Below are 25,316 nucleotides of genomic sequence, written 5' to 3'. Positions count from 1 at the left end.
TGATGAGTCTATATTGGCAAAATGAAATGAGAAGGTACAAAAATATTCATGGAAGGGCTTGGAGGCCAAGGCTCATTCAGAACAGTTTTTGAAAAAATTGAGATATTCATAAATTCATCTAAATCTAATTTGAGAGTAGGCATATTGTTAGAAAATTCACAACTAAAATCCAACTTTAAAGCATCAGAAAGTGAGTTTGAACTTCCTTTTCGCCATTAGGCCCCACGAAATTTTGAAACTAGAAACACGTATATTTCTTTGAATAGAAAAAATTCAAAAAATTTCTGTGCGCTTTGTCCTCCAAGCCTCTCCATTTAAAAACTTAGCAAAATTTCCTTTCAGTGGGTTGCGAGTATGAAAGAAGAGGAATGACTGAAGCGAGAAAGAAACAGGAAAATCACAAGGGTAGATCACATGACAAGTAATACATATTTACACCTTAGTTGGGCAGAATTTAAATCAGAAGTAAGTAAATTATCTCAAACCTCGATCACAGACCAAACCGTGATAAACAGAAGCAGTAGTAGCCAAAATTTCCCATCGAGAGAGCCCATCACAAGATTCAGTTCTGCGTGAGTTGAAAAGCTTCGCTTTGAGAAACCGACGCGAAATGTCCACATCTCCAAACGAAATCACGCCACGACAAACCGAATTTCCGCACGATTTAATTGCACGACGAAATACAAAACAACGCAGACGAAATCACACCACAACTAACCGAATTTCCGCACGATTTAATTGCACGACGAGATACAAAACGATGCGATCAAAATGAAAAACATGACGAGACGGAAGGCGAATCGCGCGATGCAGTTCCGAACTTCCGAACGCGTGTACCAACGAAAACCTCGAGACATGGTGAATGAATTCGAGAAACAGAAGCGTTAAACACGGCACAGATTATAGACACACTTCATAAAGATACACACGAGACTTAATTACCGATAAATAAGAGGAAAACTCCAAGGAAACTCTATTAATTCTGAAGGGATGTTGGGGAGCCAAGGCGGCCGACGCGTGCGCGACCCGAGACGTTCACCGAATGCGACTCAAGTGAGGAGTGAGCGACGCTGGCTGGCCGAATCTTTTCAAGGACAGACTCGCTCTCAGTCTCGGGCGGCCGTGGCAGTGATCAGTTTTGCAGAGGGTAGCTTCCCGCCGCCAGAGGGGCTCGCGAGCTAGCCTCCGGCCGGCTTCCGAATTTTGACGATTTGCTCGCACCTTATCTGTTCTGTGATCACACCATAAACAATGATGCCAGATTTTACGAATAATCTTGTGGGGTCTCTCTCGAAGTAAACGACTTATCGACGGTGAAACTACCAAACCACGTATCTCGGTTTGCGACGTCGCAGACTTCCTGTCATACTTTATTTTTTAAATGAAAAACTACTTAAAATCCAGTTTTGAAAATTTCTGTGATTTTTCCTCTTTGTGTGGAGAAAATTCCGTGAAAATTTCAAGGAATGATATTGATTTGGTCTACTTCAAAAAAATAAAATGTGAGCGTAGATTTTTAAACACCGCAAACGAGATACGTGGTTTGGTAGTTTCACCGTCGTTATGTACTTTATACAAACACAAATCCTCAATTATTTTATAATTTATTTCCTGCCGTTCAAATCTTCCTTCTAAGTTACTCCTGTTAACTAATCCAAATCAAAATGCACTTACCTCTCTTCTCTCGCACATTAAATGTCACACTGTTTTTTCACACTCACATTTCATTCAAAATAATTGAATTAGATTTAAGATGTATACACAAATCGTTATCGTTGTTGGGGGTATCGTCACTTAAATAAAGAACTCTACTCGTGGCTGTAAGTCGTTTCCTTGACGCAACAATTTTTTTTTCCTCAGCTCAACGAAGAACCGCCAATAAAATAGTTTTCCTTGTTGGAAGGAATCAAAATCTCCTCGATACATAATTACTACTAATTATGTATCGATCATGTAATTACGTAGGGTGCATCATGAGAATTTTTTCATTATTTTGTTTGAAATTTTTAGATAATTTAGACAGGGTCGGACTGGCTTGCATCTAAGGGCGTAGACCCTTGGCTGGTTAAAGGGGCGTAATGTGATATTGCCTGGTAGGGCATTCCCTACGTGGAGGGGGGGCTCAGAAAATTTTGGCAAAGCAGCGCAAGTTCGTACAGAGTAAAAATTGCGCAATTTAACGTATTGAAGTAGCCGACAGACTTTTGAAATTAAAGAAAACAAATAATTAAAGCCACTAGACGCATCCAAGCACAATTATTTCCAACAGAACCGAGCCAGTGCTGCGGTTTACACAAGCTTAAGACGTAGGTCTGCAATTAAAGCCTTCCTAAAAAAAAATCAGAAAAGAACCTGAAAAAAGAAGAAAGAACGAGTGTCAACACAGCCGAAGGCAGGAAAGACGTATTCGGGCCTCTTTTTTAACTTTTCTCCCGAATCTGAACGACACCTCAATGACAGCATGTAACAGAGCATCGAGAGCTCACGCTTCGCGTCATCGCGCCTTCAATTTTTCAGATGCAGCACGGACGTCCATCAAGTACGAATAGTTGTATCTCTGCGCCGTCTTGAACGCGCATCCTTTCCCTAGCTTTATTTCCATATTGTGTTTGTTTGCGTTTGTCTTATTTGTAATGATGCTTCAAACTAGTAGCATAGAGCAGAGCATTGCGAGTTCACGACTCACGCCATCGCGTCTTATATTTTTCGTATGGAATGTGGACATCCATCTTGCGCGCATAGTTGTATCGCGTTTGCACTTTAGGTGTCTCTTATTTTTGAATTTAGAGATAAATTAAGGTTAAGTTTGCCCAAGATATGATATGGCATGTCTAAATCAATTGTCATTTTGAAAAGGAAGAAATATGTTTAAAGGTCTCTCAAGAGGTCTATAAAGGGTGCGCACGTCTAGACTCCCTTAGGAGCGATTCTAAGGAAGTTACACATAGCGAATGAAGGACGGGGATGATAAAGCGCCTGTATGTCACCAAAATGGTGAAAATTTCACAGCAAAGTGTTCACAATTCAGAAAGTAGTTCTTGGACCCTTGTTCACCACTATCATGCGTAAAAGCACCTTTCTTTTCTTCTAACTCTCTCTTCTTCCGTTCATTTAAGAAAATTTCCGCATATATTTTCGGTCGTTATTTTTTTTTCTCCTCTTATATTTTGCTATCTGTCAGAGGGGCACGTTTTCGGCGCGCCAAGGGGGCGTATCCGCCAATGGCAGATTGGCTTTACGGCTAGTCCGAGCCTGAATTTAGATCTGATTGCGAAGAAAATTCTCTGAAAAACGAGAGGATAAATCTTCACAGATTTCCCCGAAAATTCGTATTTAATCAAGAGAAATTTGATAACATCTACAGCCTCATTCGGCTTTCCTCTATTTCGCATGGCAGCATTCTGGTAAATCCTGATTCCAATCTTGAATCGGTATACGGTCGAATTCAGCCTCCTCATAAATTTTCAACGAGTCCAAAGGATAATAAAGTTCGACTGCAGCAGCCGGATTGTTGAAACTTCAACTGGCTATGTCGGCACAAGACATATAGCCCTATCTGCGCCGTGAAATATATCGATTTTCGATTCTAGTCGTGTCGACATAAATTTCAACAATCGGGCTGCCAGACTGACTTTAATTATAGGAGCATCTCAAAACTCTGAAAGTAAGGCACACATATTCCGAGTTGTTCGGGGGAGTGTCGGCCCAGCTCGAAGTTCTAGGGATGATAATTTTTTTTCTGAGCCCCTCCCCCGGAAAATTTTGAAAATCTATATTATGTATGGTGTAATTTTAAGACAATTTCCTCAGCTATACACACTGAATTCATTGTAACGATAACTGAGCATTCTTCCAATTTTCCTGTAATCAATATTATTAACTTTTTTAACATTTTGAATTCTTCTTCAGTAATGAAAACACTAAGAATGTGAGGATTTGCAGGAATCACATGAATGAAGGACAAAGTATAGTTATATATTAATGTTAATATACCTGAGTTTTACAATTCTGGAAAAAAGGGAAGGAGCACTCCCCCTCAACGCAAATATTGCATGAAACACTATCTTCTTTTCAGACTGAAAAAATGAAAGCGTTGAAACTTGCACTAGCGTCGTCGGCTGAACTGAAGCGTTGAAATTACTCTTAGAAAGCACATAAAAGCGCTCCCACCCCGATGAGGCCCTGGGTTTTCTCGGCGATCAATCGGCGTGCTTTCTCGGTAGCTCTCTTATCTCTTCATTAGAAATAAATAAGAAAGCCTGCTCTAGGACAATAGGTACTACTCCAAATAGCACAATGCACGAAAAAGTTGCGCTTTAGTTCATTTCGACTTCAACCAATCAACATTTTCCCCCATTTAGCTAGGTACAGTTTTTTACAATCAGCAAAATTCACGTACCACTTCAATAAAAGAGTGCATTTTTTGTCTTCGTGTAATAATAATCATTAAACATCTGCTCTGAAAATTTGCAACCTGAAATACACCTTAAATTGCAATTTAATTGATGCAAATTAACTTTCGGTCTTCGTAATGTTGCAGCAATTTCCAACACTGTGAAATAGGAATTTTTTGCGACCCTGAAATTTGTTCCAACCTGGTACATTGGGTAGTGAAAGGAATAGAGCAAATATGAATCATTATTGCTGTTAATTATTAGGAAAATAATATTGTTTCTTAGTTTTCAATTCGTTTCAAATCATACAAGAAACTTGTTACGTTCTTACTTGTTTTGTGGAAAAGCCTCATGATAAAGTTCACCCGATTCAGGGAACCGAGCGCGCGTGGTGAGATGCTGCCTCCGCTCCGTCTCAATTGGACTGCATTTTGCAATTTGGATTTATAAATGCTGGCTCATCTGAAAAAACACCTATGTGCATAGAGAAACTAATGGCACATACGTTCTTTTTAAACCGGGCCGGAATTTGTAGTTCCTATCCTAATTGCAAAATGCAGCCCAATTGACCTGTGACAGCCTGTAGGAGGGGGGAGATCGCATAACGCCGCCCGCACGCTTTTACACCAGGAATCGCCGAATAGAATGTGCTCTCATTCTCAAGGTTGCGGAAGGTTGCAGTAAAACTAAAGATATATCACATCTGGATATTTTTCTGAACACTCTCATGTAAGTTTCATGCCGTTCCGTGTGGTGCGTCACTTTTGCGGCTCTACTAAAGCCAGGAAAAGTAAACAGTCTTGTGCACTGCTTTCAATGAGAAATTATAATACTTAAATATTGATTTTGGAGAAATCAACGGTCATATTTCCTTTCTCTGGCCTTTGGCATCTTGTTTCATCCAGAAATGACACTTTTTCGCCACGAAGTACTCTAAAAAAAAGCAATACAGGCGCACCACTCCTGATGGCGAGATTGAGGCGGGACGTTCACCGGCCGCAATCCCTATCATTTTAGAGACCAAAATATTTATTTTGGTGATAACCACGATAGATACGTAACGAGTGGGTGCTGTGGACCCACTCTGACCATAAATAACACCATTTGTTGACTTGATATAAGGGGGGTTTTGAGCGGCTAGATTGGGGTTTTGACACACTGTGCGCCGGTGATGATTTTTCATGTTAGTAACATGTATCATCAGAAATGACACGCGTTTTTATAAAGCATAAGTACTAATGGTTCGAGTGGCGCAAGTGTTAACAGGTTGCGTGCCACAAAGCTAACCGAGGCCAAACCATGAAGAAAAAAAATCAGTTCGTGCACAAGTCATCATGTCTATCGATGAGTTTTCCGGGAAAAAAACCCCAATTCTGCGTCACAGCAAGCACTAGAACGTGTGCCTGGAATTCTAATCGTCGCAAGTGCAACCAAGCTTTTACTTGCTATCACCGAGATCAAATTGACTTTTTCCAGAGAGGGTGCTCCTTGATGCGGGAATCTTACTTCATTTACTCAGGTAAAACGATAATTTAACGAGTACCAGTTAATATCAAGAATGTTAGTTATTGTTTCTGAATTATAAATATCCTTTATTACTCACCGTAAGTTTCATGCTTTTATTGCAGCTATCAGTTGGTTCATCATGCTATATCCTTTAGTGGCGTGGCGTGCTTTGCGATAAATCGATTGATCTGTCATTTAAACCCATGGAAAATTATCGATAAACAGGGTGTTCGCAACGAAAACCTTAATAATCGATTCTTTATCATAGAAGTAAATGAGGAAATATCGATAGATCGATCATTCACGCCTCGCCACTGACATCCTTACACGCCGCACAATGGACCGAGTTAATTAGAGAGGTCGGACAAAATTTGGAAACTTTAAAAGCTCGTAACTACATTATTACAAAAGTGGAGGTTTTAAAAGTGGCCCCATATTGGTTCTCTCGTAAAATTTACTATAATTAGCACCCCTCAAACTTCCAAATTTCACGAAATAATCATCTAAATTTGCAGTCTTAGTAAAAAAATTGCATGTCCGACCTCCGTCATTAACTCGATTCACTGTGCGCCGTTTTCGTAGATAGAATCCTCCCGGGGATCGTCCTTACATTTGTTTTTCTAAAGATGTTATTTTGACTTAAAGCGTCGTTTCTTGTCGACAAAATTTGGTTTTTTGACTTAAAGAAGCATCGTTTTGCTATCGTTAAGTTTAAGTTAAAAAACGATGACAAAACAACATTTCTTTGACTAAAAAAAAAAAACCAACGACAAAGTTTGTCGACAAGAAACGACGCTTTAGGTCAATATAATATCTAGAGAATTTTCTTTTTCAGTGCGCTCTTCTGCCGTAAGGGCGTATCTTACTTCCCACACTAGCCCCGGAAGGCATAGAGTTATACTGCCGTGCTAAGGAAGAACGTCGTATGAACATTCGGGAGTTGCAGAATTTCCCTCGATAAAATGTTTATTTTTAAGGAAAGTTATGAATATTTTTCCTTGAAATTCTCACGAGCTTCAGGTGAAATTGCGAAAAAAATTATCTGAAAAATTGGAGGGAAAATATATTGATAAGTTTACGAGGAAATTCGTGTTTTATCGCGGGAAATTTGGCAACGCCTGAAGGTTCATGCGGCGCTCTTCCTTAGCACGGCAGTATACGGAGAGTATAGTGGTCTAGTGTACACGATCAAATTGAGCCATCAAATTGAAGCTGTGATTGGTGGAAAAAGACCTGAGGTGAGGATGCGACCAATGAGATGCCCAATTTGATGCCTCAATTTGATCGTGTGACTGGACCATAGAAAAACGAAACCGCGGTTCTCCGTTGCGACATAGCAGACTCCGGAAACACTGAAAAAAAAATCTCGGTGTATTTACTAAGAAAAGGGTAAAATTACCAAGAATTCAGGGTTCTATTTGATCCCAGTTGGTTCTTGGTAAAATTACCATTTATGGAATTGGTAATTGTACCGAGAAATCTTGGTAAAATTATTGAATTTTCTCGGTAATTCTACTGGACCTTGGTAAAAATGCCGATATTTTTTATCGACAGTGGTAGAATTACTGAGATAAAATGGCAAAGTTACCGGGAATTGATTACCAATAAAAGTGGTATTCTTACCTGAAAAAAAAAACAGTAAAAATACCGGTTTTTAGGTAAGTTTACCAGTCTGTCTTGGTAAAATTACCAATAATTGGTAAACAAAGTGAGATGGTAAAGGTAACAACGGACCTTGGTAAAAACGCCGAGAATTTTTTTTTTCAGTGAAGGTAGTCAACGTATTTTCTTTAAAATTGCTTTGCTTTTTCTCTTTTGTTGGCGGAATAAATTGCAAGCAATAAAGTTGGATTGTTTCTATTCCAAATCATAATACATATAAAAGCGGTAAATTTGAAACAGCGCAAAGGAGACACGTGACTCACCTTTAACCTCATTTCACCTTTTAACCATCGATATGAATGTGACCAAGTAGGTTTACGAATTCTGGGGCATTAGGCAAGACATTTAATGTAATTTATCCTGGACTTGATCACTTATTGTCACCTCGCTTGGTAACAGGGTCGGACTGGCTTGCATCTTAGGGCGTAGACCCTTGGCTGGTTAAAGGGGCGTAATGTGATACTTCCTGGTAGGGCATGCCCTACGTGGAGGGGAGCTCAGAAAATTTTGGCAAAGCAGCACAAGTTCGTACCGAGTAAAAATTGCACAATTGAACGTATTGAAGTAGCCGACAGACTTCTGAAATTAAAGAAAACAAAAAATTAAAGCCACTACGCGCATCCAAGCACCATTATTTCCAAAAGAACCGAGCCAGTGCTGCGGTTTACACGAGCTTAAGACGTAGGTTTGCAATTAAAGCCTTCCTGAAAAAGAATCAGACAAGAACCTGAAAAAAGAAGAAAGAACAAGTGTTAACACAGCCGAAGGCAGGAAAGACGTATTCGGGCCTCTTTTTTAACTTTTCTCCCGAATCTGAACGACACCTCAATGACAGCATGTAACAGAGCATTGAGAGCTCACGCTTCGCGTCATCGCGCCTTCAATTTTTCAGATGCAGTACGGACGTCCATCAAGTACGAATATTTGTATCTCTGCGCCGTCTTGAACGCGCATCCTTTCTCTAGATTTTTTCCATATTGTATTTGTTTCCGTTTGTCTTATTCGTGATTGTGCTTCAAGCACTACGTGAGTAACACAGCCGAAGGCTGGAAAGACGTATTCGGGCCTCTTTTTTAACTTTTCTCCCGAATCTGAACGACACCTCAATGACAGCATGTAACAGAGCATTGAGAGCTCACGCTTCGCGTCATCGCGCCTTCAATTTTTCAGATGCAGCACGGACGTCCATCAAGTACGAATAGTTGTATCTCTACGCCGTCGTGAACGCGAATCCTTTCCTTAGCTTTATTTCCATATTGTGTTTGTTCCCATTTGTCTTATTCGTGATTGTGCTTCAAGCACTACGTGAGTAACACAGCCGAAGGCAGGAAAGACGTATTCGGGCCTATTTTTTAACTTTTCTCCCGAATCTGAGCGACACCTCATTAACAGCATATAGCAGTGCATTGAGAGCTCACGCTTCGCGTCAACGCGCCTTCAATTTTTTAGATACAGCACGGACGTCCATTAAGTACGAATAGTTGTATCTTCGCGCCGTCGTTAACGCTCATCCTTTCCCTCACTTTATTTCCATATTGTTTTTGTATGCGTTTGTCTAATTCGTAATGGTGCTCTATATAGCAGAGATTGCGAGCTCACAACTCACGCCATCGCGTCTTACATTTTTCATATGCAATGTGGACATCTATCTTGCGCGAATAGTTGTATCGCGTTTACACTTTAGACGTCTCTTATTTTTGAATTTCGAGATGAATGAAGGTTAAGTTTGTCCGAGATATGCTGTGGTCTGTCCAAATCAATAGTCATAGAAATATGTTTAAAGGTCTCTCAAGAGGGGTATAAAGGGTGCGTATGTCTAAAAATCGAACCGACCATCGCTTCTAAGGGAGTTACACATAGGGATGATAAAGCGCCTGTATGTCGAAAGAAAGGTGTACATTTCACAGAAAAGTGTTTAAGCTTCAAAAAGTTGTTCTTGGACCTCTGTTCACCGCTTTCATGCGTAAAAGCACCTTTTTTTTACTCTTATCTCTCTCTTCTTTTGTTCGTTCAAGAAATTTTCCGCACATATTCTCGGTCGTAATTTTTTTCCCTTATTCTTATTTTGCTATCTCTCAGAGGTCAAGTGTTCACAATTCAGAAAGTAGTTCTTTGACCCTTATTCACCACTATCATATCATCACTTTCACAAACATTTCAATGAGAATAGACCGGTAGACAAGGTACGAACATTATTATTCTGATACATGTTTCTTCATCAAAATTTCACGTAGAACACGATGCACATAACGAAAAGCATTGAAAGTAACTCCTTACGAAGATATTAAATGATTCTTGATGCGTAAATTCAAACTACCCGCTCATAAAAACTCAATGCTCTACGTGAATGCACATAGTATTATCCTACAAATTCGAATCTTGGAATTTTAATGCACTTGCGGTAAAGTCAAAACTCGGAAAAACTAGGTGTTTTTCTTTAAAGTGTCACTGTAATTGTCTTAACCGAGCCTAAGCACTGAACTGAGTTAGTAATCCTTTCACCTGAATATGTGAACACAAACAAGTGGAGAATTCCGACACACGTTATATGGGAACAGCAAAATCATCATCACCTATATCGAGTTGATTTCGCAAGACAAGTCCTCCTTGCATGTTTATTAATATTAGTATATTGTATTATTCAAAGGGAAAGTGTACAAATCCTTAGTGTCGTTTGAGACGTCGTAAATTGCAGATATGCAATATTCTTGCGTGCTCTTCACCTCATGGCATCTCTATAAGTTAAAACTAATAAGCCCAACGGTAATAGGACAAAATGTCTAAGGATAAATGTCCAAAGTCAAAAAAAGTCCATATCTAAAACAAGTCCAAATATCTGGAATGTCCAATAGCGGTATTAAGGCCAAAAACAAAAATGCCCAAATGTGAAATAATTTGAACAAGTGGCAACACAGGGAGCTTTAGCTGGAAGCTTTCTACATCAATATCCATTGGGATAATGAAGAAGCAGTACTATAGAGTTTTCCTAACCTGTGACTGGACTTGGGTCATACACATACTAAGCACTGAGCGATTTCAAAGAAGTCAAGAAGAAATGAGGGCCAAAGTAGCATTGTCATCTACTTTGTAGGTGGCGCTCATCAAGAAAATGTCTACTTTCTAGATAGAACAATTTTCTTGAAAGAAAATAGGTACAAAGTGGATCTAGAAAATAGACAAAAGAAAATAGAAAGAAAATACATTTTTTCCTTGCATTTTCGTAAAAGAAAACATTAAGAAATTAACTGGAAAATAATTCTGCTTTCAATGAATTTTCTATCTTTTTTCCAAATGGAAAGTTGACAGAAGGTAGACCTATATATGAAATAGATCTATTTCCTTTGGTCAGACTTTTGACTCGCAAAGTTTTTTCTCTCTATTTTCTAGATAACTCTCGTTTTCTTGGTATTTTCTAGAAGTTTTCTTAATATTTTTTTCTAGGAAAAAATTCTATTTTGCTACTTAGGGTTATAATCAAACCAGGACAGAATCCTCGAGCGTCCAGCGGTACCTATCAAGAATCTAAAGATGAAGACGATATTCCACGATATCCTAGGGGAATACAGCATATTATGCTCGAGTTAGCAACGAGTCGCAAGACGGAAGTGAAGAGGAAGTATGAAGAATTTCTACCAACAGGTAAATGGCAATATCAATTATGACTAGCAGTAACCGGACATTTGGGCATTTTTAATTTTGGCGACGTTACCGCTATTGGACATTTTTTTACTCTGGACATTTGTTTTTGGACATTTCGACCTATCATCAGTCCAACACATGGAACAATGCTGCGCCATATCAACGCACTGTGTTGGAGTTTTTCGCTTGTTTATTCTTTTTTACATTTTTTTCATTAATTTTTTTAAATGTTGATACAGATGACTTTGTCGGCGATTCGATTTACTATTGCCGCATCACTGAGCTTCAATTTGTTAGTCAATGCATACAAGTATATTGAGATGGCCAGCCCCGTGACCACTGTCGAGCAACACCAGGCCGGGCAAGCAACCCTGTACCAGTGCACGCTCACTGCGGGAATCACACAAAGACAAACTTTGGTATTTATATGAGATGTGATAGACGCTCCGTAGCCCTTGAACAAGTAATACAATTAAAAAACACAATTTAAAAGACGGGCAAGAAGGCTAAAATTTCAACAATAAAACCAAAACCCTTCGGCTGAAAATTCAGCCATCCTCCGTTGGATAAATAAAAAGAAAAAGGGTGAAAAATGTAAAATATTACCTGGCTGTACCTTTCAAAGCGAGAAATTTTGTTATCTACAATGTTATTGTATGCCTGGTAAAAATTGGCAGTAGAATCTGTGTTCCAAAATACCATAGACCTACGGCCGGCTGTAAGATTTCCAATAGCTTCTATAGCCTGCTACACAATTCTTTATAGCCTTTTATAGCCGATGGCGATTAAGCAACTCACAGCCAGGCGATAAAGCGTCTGCTAAACGTCACTAATTACGGATGCTAGGACTCAGTGAGTTTTTGGACCACTGCTTTCTTTTTGGGCCGTAGTATCTTGATTTATTTTGCGAGGAAAGCTCCGTACTTTTGATGGATGCCTGCCATTCCTAATATATTAGAGCGCCTTCAGTTTCGTATGATACTGTGCAATACCTCTGGTGTGAAATAGTTGCTTTAAGCGCCGTGGCAGGCGGGGCAGCCAGCGCGAAACACGCATTGGCGCCTACAAACCTAACAGGGATACTTCACGCGTTGCGCAATTCGTGAAGTATCCCTGTTAGGTTTGTAGGCGTCAGTGCGTCGACGCTCCGCTTTGTGTTAGGCTCTAACATATAATCTGGCGGAGTCAGCGTTATTCATCTCATGATTTTGATATGTTCGCACATCCTGTATGGATTATTCTCGTTTTAATTGATGAAAAAAAAAATATGTATTAAAGGAAAATATAACGTGTGTTTTGTAAATATTAAGGTGGTTCCGTATCAAACTTAATGATTTCCAAACCACACGAATTTCTACACAATTTCTTATAGCCTTTCATAATCGATGGCGAAAAAACAACAGCCAGGCCATAAAGTGTAAAGCCCGGCTATAGGAATTATAGCCCGGCTGCATAATTTTTTATCGCTCCGTAAAGCCTGGCCGTATGATTTTCTCCGCATTCTACAGCCAGCTATATAATTTTCTGTAGCCTTTTTTAGCCGGCTATAAGAATTCCTATGGTATTTTGAAACGCAGCTCTTATCGCCAATTTGTATCAGGGTAACAACACTCTCGCTTTGAAAGGTACATCCAGGCGCTATTTTAGATTTTTTGCCATTTTTCTTTTTATTTATCCAGCTGAGGATGGCTGAATTTTCAGCCAAAACGTTTTGGTTTTATTCGTGAAATTATAGCCTTGTTACCCGCGTTTTAAATTTTGTTTTATGGTATATATAGTGATCGTCATTATCGAGTGGAGATCTACGGCGGAATGTTGAAATTGGTAGACAAAACGATACAAATAGAAGACAGGGAGTACGGAGCAATCCTATTCGTCGAAACTGGTGGTTGTTCTAGACTAAGGGGGTAAATGTTGGACTATCATCTATAGGGTCTCTCGTGGGTTGCCGTTAGTTAGTCTATTACCTACTTCGTGTGTCCATTGCAAACACCCACCTCCACCAATAGAATCCCTCCATACTTCTGTTTTGTCCTATCTATAGCTTCGTCTATCAATTTCAACAATCGGCGTAAAGAAAATACTTTTTTCTCTACTGTTTTTTTTTTTTTTTTTTTTTTTTTTTTTTTTTTTTTTTTTTTTAAAAATTCTGCGAGAAAGAGGATTTAAATTTGTTATATGTGTAGTTAATTTCTCTATCTTCTTTTTTTATTTTGTCCTTTTATTATTTTTCTTAGTTTCTTAGTTTTACATTTATCATTTAATTTTTTTATTTTTTTTTTGAAGACTGAGCATCTCTGGTATGAAGATTAATTTGGATTGGCCAATGGCCAATGTCAGCGATACACTATTACTTGATTCACACTATTCTTGATTTTCATTTTATTTTTTATCATCCTGAGAAATTTTTATTTGATTTTATTTATTTATAGAAAAATTCTCTTCTTTATTTTCCTCACGTAATTTTATTTCATTTTTGACACATAAAATAAAAAGTTACACTTTCCTTACCATACTTTTCGACTGTTTTTGGAGCAACCCATACTTACTCGATTTTATTTAACACTGACACTTTCAAGACTTCTTTGAAACGCTGTGGTGGAGGGACGGAATGTCTTCAAAGTCAGCAATCGCTCGGCTAACAAAAGGGTGTACCTGCACTTTGAGATGAGCCCGGGAAGATATTGAGATATATGGACGATAGAGTTCATCGCGAAGTGTACTGCCGTGCTAAGGAAAAACGCCGTATGAGCCTTCAGGCGTTGCCAAATTTCCATTCATAGATCACGAATTCCCTGGTGAACTTATACATAGAACTTCCAATTTTTCAGATGATGCTGTTTGTAATTTCACCTAAAGTCCCTGAAAATTTCAAGGGAAAATATTCATAACTTTCCTCAGAAATAAACATTTTATCAAAAGAAATTTGGCAACTTTCGAATGTTCATACGGCGTTCTCTCTTAGCACGACAGAGTAGTTATGTCCTGTCAGGAGGATGACGAATCAGTCAGTATAATACGTGACGTCATGTGATGGGCCTGTTGCAAACTTTTAGAGGAGCAAAAAGAAGAGGTTTCTGGAATAGAAAATGGCTCAGAAATCACGATGAGTGCAACGGGAAAGTCTGAAATACACTCCTATCTTCGCAATGTGCGTCGGTAATATTCGTCTTTTAAAGCTTCCCGCCTAAGAATCGACACTCAGGTTCACACAGGTGAACAATATGTAGAGGAGTCCAACCAACCCTTGCGCACCAGGATACTCCGCAAAATTCAACATGGCTGACGCTTCCGCGCGCAAGTCGTGAGTCTTTATAGTATAGAGGTCTGTATCAACGAAAGGAAAATGTAAATATAAACACGCCGGTCGCCGGTTGATAAAATCCCGCTCGTCACGTGTGTCTTTGAGGGTTGGCGTGGCCATGTTTAATATTGTGTAGCATCTTCGTCAGCAAGGGTTGGATGAGACGGGGACAGCACCTCTTACGAAATGTTCAACTGTGCCGTAGTATCGTTTTTAGAACGTGAAGTTTAAAACAAAAACGCATACTTCTTACGCAGATTATGAAGTTAGGAGTGTGTTTCAGACTTTCCCAACGCGCTCACCGTGATTTTTGAACCGTTTTCTACGAGAAATAACCCCTTCCTTAGCTCTGGCTGAAGTTCGCAACTTGTACATTTATGAACAGCCCCTAAGCTGCACGGAAAAAAAATTGCTGATTCAACAATTCAATTGCTAAAAACAGCGAGTGCAATGTTTCAACGCAGATTGTACAACAAAAAAATGCTACTTTAGCCACCCCCGTGGTTAAATTAGTTTACAATGTGGTTAAATTAGTATGCAATGTGGTTAAAGTAGCATTTTTTTGTTGTAAAATCTGCGTTGAAACATTGCACTCACTGTTTTTAGCAATTGAGTTGTTGAATCAGCAATTTTTTTTCCCGTGTGGGAATAATAATTTGCTGCAAAAAGAAGAATAAAACACTTGCAATTTCTAAAATTCTGTGATTTTTCCAAATTTTAGTTCCTCTACCTCTGCAATACCTTGGCCTCAGAGATTGATAAAAATGTTGTGTATGCGAGCGTCAACTTTTACAGGACGTGGGCCCCTAAGTATATTATACCTGATGTAAGGATTGTTATCGATGGTCTTTTCCAATTGGGGCCGAATTTGCCCCATTTGACGGTTGGGGATGAATTTCTCAGCCCTATGGGACCAACGAAGGGGTCGATTTTTGAGATGTTCGCGCACACAAATGATCTTGAACGACTGAAATCGTTACTCACTAAACATCTGACTCCATACTTTCCACAAGGTAAGGGAATATGTAAAGTCCAATGGAGATGTTGCATGTGTGAGAAATTTGCGATTTGACTTTGATTCTTATGTAAAAGTTTGCGAGAAACACGATGGTGCCATTGGTTTTCTCTGAAATCAACTCCCAAGCTCAAAAAAAGCTCTCAAGTTGAATACAAAATGGAGGGAATATCTCACGCTATCCTGAGAGTCCACCTCTCCATCAAGACAAACTCTCAGTGCAAAGATAGGGAGCAAATACATTAGCAGGGTTGCCGTGTTTTCAGTTTTAGAGTCCCCAAATAAAGTGGCAGCCCTGTCAATGTCTTTCCTCCCTATCTTTGCATGGAGAGTTTGTCTTGATGTAGAGGTGGACTCTCAGGATATAGCGTGGGATATCCCCTCCATTTTGGCCTCAACTTGAGAGCTTCTTTTGAGCTTGGGAGTTGATTTCAGAGAAAACCAGTGTCACTATCGTGTTTCTTGCGAACTTTTATGTAAGAATCAACAGTCAAATCGCAAATTCCTCACACATGCAACATTTCCATTATGTGTTAAATTTGTGTGTTTAATTTTTCAAAAAAGGGGTCATGTTTTGGATACACTCACAAAAGAATCCATCCCTGCCAAGGAAATAAAATCAAACCAATGGTTAAAAATAGAAAATGAAGCGAAACATTTAGCTTCTCTCTGCTAAACTCAACTCAAATGTAGCCAAATTTAAAAAAAGATCAAACCAAAACTGACTTCATATCAATGAGTGCAGGAACAATCGTTTTAAGGTGTGGATGTCCCAACGAGAGATATGTTGATATCCAAGACGCTCAATTATTACGGATTGAATGACATGAAGGCGTTCACTGACACACCGGATGTAGCAAAGGACTATATGGAAGGCTTCGTTACTGTTTTGAAATATATTTTGCAAGCTACGGTCAACGCCAAATCAAATCACAGGAGAAGACTTCCAAAACTCCTCCGATTTGGATCGATTGGACGAAAAAAACCACAGCCGACTGAAAAAAGAAACGGTGAAGGAACGACTGATGCGGTGAGAAATTCTCAGGTATGACCTTCTTACCATATATCTTCTTTGATATCCTCAAAATTTCGTCACCTTCCGGTCAAAGTATCACAAGCGCCATGCGACGTTTCAAAATTTCCGATGGGTCACTAAACCTTGTTTATTTTATTGAATATTCTGAAAGTACAATGTGAGTAGATAACGTGGTGATTTTTCCGCATTTTTATGGAGCCGAAATCGCGGAGAAACCCGCTTTTGAAAAATCTAAAAACTGCAAGACATTTCAAACGCACCCGAATGGCGGGAAATTGACGGTGTTGACGCACTGCGGTAGTCATATCGCAATCTTCTCTCATTTTCCTCTGATGTTTGTTAAAATAAAACGTGTTTCAATGTGGAATTGTTGCTCGTTTATCACAGCTAACATATGAATGAGATTCAAGTATTGAATTCAAAAGATATAATTTTGACTTTAGTATTGTTTTCATATACGAAGAGTAGATAGACATTTGACGGAAGTCGTGGAAACCCGTGCCCGCTTCTGATTGGTGCCGGATGACATCATTCGGCGCGGCGCGAAACCGGGGCGTTTTAAATTTGCGTATAAGTTGAGCGATTTGAACTGCGCATTTCTTGGTTAATGAGTTACTTGTTTGCGTTTTTAATGCGCGCATCGTGTTCTACGCGTCATTTTCCTTCAGAGCACTATATTCGCAAGTCAAAATTCGTTATGGTTTAGTGACCCATTGTCGGTTGAATCTGTTTGAGAATTTCACTAAATTTTATCGGCAGCACAAAGAAAATTCGGTGTCATTTTCGGACAGCTTCGTTGAACGATTTCCCTGTAGTAAAATAAGACGGCGGCGGAAATTATTAAATGTTGCATGGCGCTTGTGACACTTTGGCCGGAAGGTGGCGATGCCTTGAAACACATTTTCGAAAGAGAGATTCTGAATCCGATGCTTTAAATGACTTTGTCAGGGCAAAGTGTGGAGAAGGTGCAAACGCTGCAGGTACATCGTTGATGACACTGCAGAGGTGCGTATCTTGGTTTGCGGCGATAAGGACCTCCCGTCATAATTTATTTTCTTCAACAGAAAACTATCGAACGTCAATTTTGGAAAACATCGGTAATTTCATTATATGAAGAATATTCTGTGAAAATTTCAAACCGTGATGCCGCTTATTATTCCTTTTATGATTTTTATAATATATTATATAGCATATTATTAAATATATTACTCCAGCGCTCTACCCGCTAATGGTTTAAATCGAACATGATGACCCATCGCATTCTCGGGTGTCACAAGCGTTTTTTGAAATTTACCTAATTTCCCGTTGCCAAAATACGTTAGGCACACGTCTAATAAATACGGTTTTTTTTTTTATTTTTATTTTTAAAAATTAGAATTTGCAGGATGCTACATTTATCCTCGTGCAGAAAATGTTTGATCCATGTGTTGTGCTGAACTTCGTGCCCAGGTCCAAAGACGCAACAAAAATCAATGAGTACTGCGACATCTACTGTAAATTCCTCGGTTTGGTGGCCAAGACGTCTTCTCTGCAGCATCCGCCCGAGTGCATCGATTTGCAACGTGGTGCGTGCAACAGAAATAAACTCTGCATTTGCCGACGCAAGAGACCTGCATTATTAGAGAAAGCGATGAAATGGAAACCCGATCCTAGGACGAAGATGCTTTTTTGTAACAACAAAATTCGTCTTAAGGCGTTACTCGATCCCCCAAATCTTTAAACCCCTAAAACATGCTCTAAAACTTCATCTTAAGAAAAATGGATAGCACCGAGCAAGCCGTTCTCATGGGAGGGTATGGATTCGTTCGACATAAATCGATGGAAAATGAAAACGTGAACCGATTCGATCGACAAATTATTAAAAAACCGGCGTCGGTTCAATCGACATGAATCAATCAAAAAACAAAAACGTGAATCGATCGATGTGAATCAATTATTGACATCGATTCGATCGACAAATTATTTAAGAACCAGTGTCGATTCGATTGACATGAATCAATCAAAAAATGAAAAGGTGAATCGATCGACAGTTATTTCAAAAAAACCGTGTCGATTCGATCGACATGAAGCGATCAAATAATGAAAACGTCAATCGATCGACAAAATTCGATCAATTCACCGTTGTCGATCGATTCACGCTTTCATTTTTTAATCGATTCATGTCGATCGAATCGACACGGGTTTTTGTAAATTAAGGTGATTCAATGGACGCCATTTTCTGTGTCAGAGCGACGTGCGATATATCGTGTCGATTAGTTTCATTATTTCCGCTACTTGTCACTTTTTCGAATTTTAAGATCGCACTTCTGTTGTCATGAGACTACAGAATTCATGTACCAAATTTGACAAAGAAATTCGACGTGATAACGGCAGGGTTTTTTAGAAGAAAAATATCGCATTCGAGGGCAGTTTCGATATTAGTATCGAATGCGATATTTTTCCTCTATAAATCTCGCTTAATCTCGCCTCTATTAATCTCGTTTTAAGATCGCACTTCCGTTGTCATGAGACTACAGAATTCATGTACCAAATTTGACAAAGAAATTCAACGTGATAACGGCAGGGTTTTTTAGAAGAAAAATATCGCATTCGAGGGCAGTTTCGATATTAGTATCGACTGCGATATTTTTCCTCTATAAATCTATGCCGTCATTACGTTGAATTTCTTTGTTAAATTTGGTGCATGAACTCTGTAGTCTCATGACAACGGAGGTGCGATCTTGAAATTCGAAAAAATGACAAACGGCAGAAATTAGGGAACTAATCAATGCGGTATATAGCACGTCGCTCTGATACAAAAGATGGCATCCGTCGAATCACCTTAACTTTCGATCGAATCGGTGCCAATTGATTCACGTCGATCGATTCACGTTTTTCTTTCGATTAATGACGATCGAATCCATACCCTCCACTTTCATCTGCATTAAGAGTTCGGCAGTCACTCGTTGTAAAATTACTCCCTTCAACTGTATAAACTGGAAGTATAATATTAAGGGACACAAACGTTGTAATTCTAAGTGTTATACTACGAAAATGTCTTCTTCTGTAAAATACTGCCCTTTGGGCAGCTTAATTAAGATAGACAACTGTTGTAACCCTAATAATGAGAAAATAGGTGACAATAATCACAAAAGGTAGGTAGGAGAGGATCCTAAAAAGTTAGACTGATACTCTCTATTTTTCCCCTGGCGGTTTTATCAAAAAAATAATCAATATATTACAGTAGAATTAAGACTCAAAAGGCTAGTTAAGGTCTACATGAAATATATCTAACACATACGTTAGTGTTTTGCGCCGACAGGATGAGATAAGACATCAATTCTGGTTTATGAACGGGAAAATGCTCAATTGCACGACACCTATAAATAAGAATAATTTTTCAATGAAGATTGAAATTGTAATAAAAATAGAAATCTATCATTAGAATGTACTTTTTAGGCCTTCCGGGTCTCCACCTGTCTCTAGAGGTCGAGGTTTCAACTTGTAATTCATAAATAAATATTGGAAAAAAAAAGAGTTCTGAAATAGTAAGAGACTTACGTGCTACTTTAAGACTCCTAACATATTTGCCCAAATGAGGACGAGGAAATAGATCTAGTATTGTCAGAGTGGAAAATTTCACCGAAATAGTTCTTTGTTCTTCCTGAAATCGTCAATACTATTCCAAAAAACTCTAAGAAATTGTTCGGTTGATTATATCCAACGAGCTACGAGCTGAATTCAGATTTTGTATCCGTAGCTCAATATTTTGAAGAGGAGAATGTGAAAAATTGGGACACACTGGTTTAATCAAGCTGCAGTGAATGACAATTGGACGCATTTCTCTCAAACGAAACTAAGCGCCAAGAGTTCCTTTTGAGGATTTTAGAATCCCGGATAGCGCGTTCTGTCAAACGTAACTAAGCGCCATGGAAAATCATCTCGGGTATAGTGACGGAACGCGTATCGCGTTCCGCAACACCCGCCAATCCAAGCCCCCCCTCTCCTCTCCTCCCCCTATGGCGCTTAGTTCCGTTTGATAGAAATACGTCCGATTATTTCACTCACTAGCAGACATTCGATTAAATAAAGTGTGCAAACTTCCGCTACTATACGCTTTACGCTTTTAGATTTCACCGTTGCGCGAAAAATTGGTCACTCTCCGTCGTAAAATTGGCTTTGAGACATTGAAAATTTTCCTCGATCATAGTTTTCGAAAAGGGGATGATGAGCGTCATTTGGCGAGGAAATCAAAATAGCTCTCGAACATTTGTCCAGTAACAAAATACCTATGCATAAAGTTTTTAAAATTGGTGAAAAATTCTTTCCTTCGAAATTTCCACCTATGTGGTAACATAGAGACGCTTTATCACCCCCTTCCTTATCCGCCATGTGTCACTCTCTTAGAAGAGGTAGTACGGTCAATTTTTAGACGTATGCGCCCTTTTGATCGCTTGAGAGACCGCTAACATGTGTTTTCTTTTCAAAAAGATACTTGATTAGGGCACATCCTATTTTCGGCTGTGTTGCTCAAGTAACCCTTGAAGCACGGCCCCTACAAATGAGACAAACGAAACTAACACAATTCGGAAATAGAGCAAATGGAAAGACGGCGCAGAGATACAACTATTCGTGCTTGATGGATGTCTGTGTTGCGTCTGCATAATTGAAGGCGCGATGCCGCTATGCGTGAACTCGCAATGCTCTTTTCTAGGCTGCCAGTGAGGTGTCGCTCAGATTCGAGAGAAAAATTAAAAATGCCCGATTGCGTCTCAACTCTGTTGTTCCTCAATTTTTTCTTATTTTTTCAATTTGAGGTTTGAGTCTTTTTTGAATGTGTAATAGACCCGGGCAGAGTCGGGTGTTGGGTCCCTGAGCCTCGAGCCTCACTGAAAAAAGAATCTCGGTGTATTTACTAGGAAAAGGGTAAAATTACCAAGAATTCGGGGTTCTATTTGATCCCAGTTTTTTCTTGGTAAAATCACCATTTATGGAATTGGTAATTCTACCGAGAAATCTCGGTAAAATTACTGAACTTTCTCGGTAACTTTACTGGAGCTTCGTAAAAACGCCAATATTTTTTATTGCCGGCTGTGGTAGAATTATCGAGATGAAATGGCAAAGTTACCGGGAATTGATTACCAATAAAAGTGGTATTCTTACCTGAAAAAAACAGTAAAAATACCGGTTTTTAGGTAAGCTTACCAGTCTGTCTTAGTAAAATTACCAATAATTGTAAAAAAGTGAAATGGTAAAAGTACCAACGGACCTTGGTAAAAACGCCGAGAATTTTTTTTCAATGCTGTCTACCTTGGGGGCGCAGCGTAGCTCTGCACAGGGGACACTTTCTGATGGGGATCACACTTTATTCCCTGTATGAGCTAACTGAACACGGATGAACAAACGAACTTTGTGACCACGAAAATGCACTGAACACAACTAAGCAGGCCAATCTCCGAGTGCTTGGGGCATCGGACCTCGGCGAATGTATACTCTCCTAAAACGCGTAGCCGACTTCCCGGGGTCAAAGCTGAAGCCGGCCGAACTTAGCTCCGGCCCCGAAATTTAAAAATTATTATGTTAACTGGCATCAGCACAATAATAGTTGAATATATTGGTAAAATAACATTTTTAATAATCTAAAAGCTTATATTTAAAGTTATCTTTAATTTCACATATTAATGTTTTTATAAACTATTTAGATTTAAATAATTAATAAATATAAGTTATTATAAGTATAAAAGTAAGTATTATAAGTTGAGAAAGATATTGTGCACGATATCAAAACCAGGCAGCTGGTTTGGTATGGACACGTGCGGAGAATGGCTGATAGTCGGTTGCCCAGAAAGGTATTTGATTGGGTTCCTCCCGGAAGAACGCGGCGTGGACGTCCAGTAAAAGGTTGGCGGGAGGGAGTGGAGGGGGAGATCAGACGGTGTAATCTGCCCGATGATTTGTGGGAAGATCGATTCCGATCTCGATTTGGAGTCGCAGAGCGCTCTAGTGCGCTGAGTTAGCGGCTTGATATGTATGTAATTAATAAATATGGATTAATTGAAATCGAAATCATGGGGGTGATGAGTATAACGGAGTATCTATGTTTTTCTATGTATTTATGTTTTTGTATGTGATTCTTATGTTGTGATGTCTATGAGACAATTGAGACATCACTCGCTGCAATCCAAAACCCAGAACGCTCGGTACAAAGGACACACGCAATTTCCGCGGAAATTGCGTGTGATCCATTGCAACGTTTCGTCACTTGGCTGATAAAAGGGCGTGACTACAGCTTGAGATGAGCCCGGGAAATCATTGAGTTAAATGGATGACAGGGCTCATCGAGAAATGGACTGCATTTTGCAATTTGGAGCTATAAATTCTGGCTCATCTGAAAAAACACTTATGTGAATAGGGAAACTAATGGCACATACGTTGTTTTTAAACCGGGCCGGCATTTATAGCTCCAAATTGCAAAATGCAGTCCAAATGCAGTTACGCCTTTATGTCAGAAGGGCGACGATTTGTCAGTAAATGATCAAATGCGTTTTGAATATTGCTGAGCGTTGACCACACGCGCAGGGTAGATCAGCAGCCTGATTGTTTTTGCGCTTTTCGGGTAGACAGAGATGACATAGGTTAAAAGGCGGAGCGTGATTGGTCGGCTATGTCTTATCGCTGTTTTATCGCGCCTTTGCCAGGTGGAATTTGAAGACATACTATCGAAAACTTAAAAGGTGCCATTAGCTTGTCGTGAGTTCCACCCGACATAGGCACGACAGAGCAGCGATAAGACATAGCCGACCAATCACGCTCCGCCTTTTAACCTATGTCATCTATGTCTATACCCGACAAACACGAAATTTCAACGATCAGGCTGCAGTGCTGTGAATAAACATGATATCGACAGCCGAAATGCGGGATCACGTACCTCCATTGCCTTGTTTCAAAATTTTCCGCTTATAATACATTTTTTTTTAAAAAAAAGAAGACATAATTTCAAACATTGAAATTCTTACAGAAAATTCTACAAACGGAGAAAAAAAATCGGGGAGATTTTCAGGAGATTACATTCGCTAGTTTTGCGAAGGTTAAAAAAAAAAAAAAAAAAAAAACATATAATGGGATGTCTGCGACATTGCGACGGTGATACGGGGTTTTGTACTCCGGCCATCGACATGCAACCGTAATTCTGTCTGTGATTTGGATCCCATTAAGCACTGGGCACAGGCGAGGGAAGGGTATATAGTTCATCGCTGTGGATTTGCTATATGATCAACCATGTCTCCATCAGTTTTACATTTTCTCGCGCACCAAAAACAAGTGATGACTTCTGATTCTCCTTCTGGACATTATGAGCATGACGTCTTACTGAAGGAGCCGATGCAAAAGTGAAGGAACACTGATCACATGCGAAGGGCCAGTTTTCACTATGCACTGTTAATATATGCTTTTCAAACTAATTAATTTTCAAACTAAATTTTCAAAACTAATTTTCAAACTAAATTACTTTTCAATCTAAATGTGCGTGGGCACTGATCGCGGGACCCTGGTAAAAATTGGCGATAAGAGCTGCGTTTCAAAATACCATAGGAATTCTTATAGCCGGCTAAAGAAGGCTACAGAAAATCATATAGCTGGCTGTAGAATGCGGAGAAAATCATACGGCCTGGCTATACGAAGCGATAAAAAATTATGCAGCCGGGCTATAGTTCCTATAGCCGGGCTTTACACTTTATCGCCTGGCTGTTGCTTTTCCGCCATCGATTATAAAAGGCTATAAGAAATTGTATTGAAATTCGTGTGCTTTGGAAATCATTAGTTATGAGTCGTCATGAGTTATTTTAGCCAATGGTGTAAGATCAACCTTTTTAATGTAAACACGAGTAAATCGAAATTTTTGCTTTTTAATGTAAATAATGAACTGATCAAGGACTTCCAAGTGCTACTAGATGATGAGCAAATGGAAAGAGTAGCCGCTGCAAAATATTTAGGTATTTTGTTAGATGATACTCTTAAATTCAATGACCATGTTGACATCATGTGTAAAAAGCTGCATGGCGCTATTTTTGTGTTGAGAGTCCTATCAAGATTTTGCGACATGAATCTGTTAATGGTAGTGTATCATTCTCTTTTCCTATCTCACATACTATATTGTATCAATGCCTGGTCAACTTGCAATAATAAAAAGATCGAGAAATTATTCATAACTCAAAAAAAGCTATTAGAACTATGCTTAAATTAAAGCCTACAGAATCTTGCAAGGAACATTTTAAAAAATTACAAATCTTAACTGTTCCAGCATTGATCATATACTCATCTTTGAAATTATACAACAACAAGAAACTACAGGAATCGAGAGTGGTGCACAACCACAACACCAGAAACAGAACAGAAAGTCTAATCATAAAAATTAATAAAACAGCGGCTCGAGGCCATAACTTTTTCTCTAAACTACCATCAAACATAAGGAAAAAAATTAAAGATGAGCCCCGAAGCCACAATGCCCTGGTCAGACATTATCTAATTGAGGAATGTCCATATTCAATCAACGATTTTTTAAAGGGGACAGGTTGATATCATTGTCTTTTTTTTTTCTTTTTTTTATATATACATATATTTATTCTTGTTTCTTGTTTAGAAAAATTCGACGCATTTGTAGAAGCCATGTGCAAGCCAAAAACAAATAAAGATATATTATTATTATTATTTATTATTTTATTAAGTTTGATACGGAACCACCTTAATATATACAAAACACACTTTATATTTTCCTTTAATACA

At 39.0% G+C, this 25,316-nt stretch overlaps 1 protein-coding gene across 3 annotated transcripts; it reads left to right on the top strand.

Annotated features, from left to right (window-relative positions):
* The first annotated feature begins 5,761 nt into the window (after nt 1-5,761).
* LOC109044074 (uncharacterized) lies at nt 5,762-20,440 on the top strand. Of its 3 annotated transcripts, none has more exons than XM_019061580.2 (5): nt 5,762-5,913; nt 11,441-11,664; nt 15,227-15,518; nt 16,282-16,565; nt 17,932-20,440. In XM_019061580.2, exons 2-5 carry the CDS (start codon nt 11,629-11,631, stop codon nt 18,274-18,276), a joined length of 957 nt encoding a protein of 318 aa, XP_018917125.2. In that variant the 5' UTR covers nt 5,762-5,913; nt 11,441-11,628; the 3' UTR covers nt 18,277-20,440. The 3 variants fall into 3 exon arrangements, with proteins under 3 accessions (XP_018917125.2, XP_018917122.2, XP_072160324.1); XM_019061577.2 differs by having other exon boundaries at nt 11,441-11,620; nt 17,932-20,436; XM_072304223.1 differs by lacking the exon at nt 5,762-5,913 and adding an exon at nt 11,034-11,201 and having other exon boundaries at nt 11,441-11,620; nt 17,932-20,437.
* The last annotated feature ends 4,876 nt before the right edge of the window (nt 20,441-25,316 follow it).

Source organism: Bemisia tabaci, chromosome 9 (assembly GCF_918797505.1).
Source record: "Bemisia tabaci chromosome 9, PGI_BMITA_v3".
Classification (NCBI taxonomy): domain Eukaryota; kingdom Metazoa; phylum Arthropoda; class Insecta; order Hemiptera; family Aleyrodidae; genus Bemisia; species Bemisia tabaci.
This window is presented reverse-complemented; position numbering and strand designations above follow the sequence as displayed.

Bases quoted from the DNA above. Each gene is read 5' to 3' on its own strand.
- LOC109044074 (XM_072304223.1), top strand. From the start codon at position 11,181: ATGAAGAATTTCTACCAACAG. The intron at 11,202-11,440 runs GTAAATGGCAAT...ATGTTGATACAG, and splicing joins TGAAGAATTTCTACCAACAG to ATGACTTTGTCGGCGATTCG. The intron at 15,519-16,281 runs GTAAGGGAATAT...AATCGTTTTAAG, and splicing joins GACTCCATACTTTCCACAAG to GTGTGGATGTCCCAACGAGA.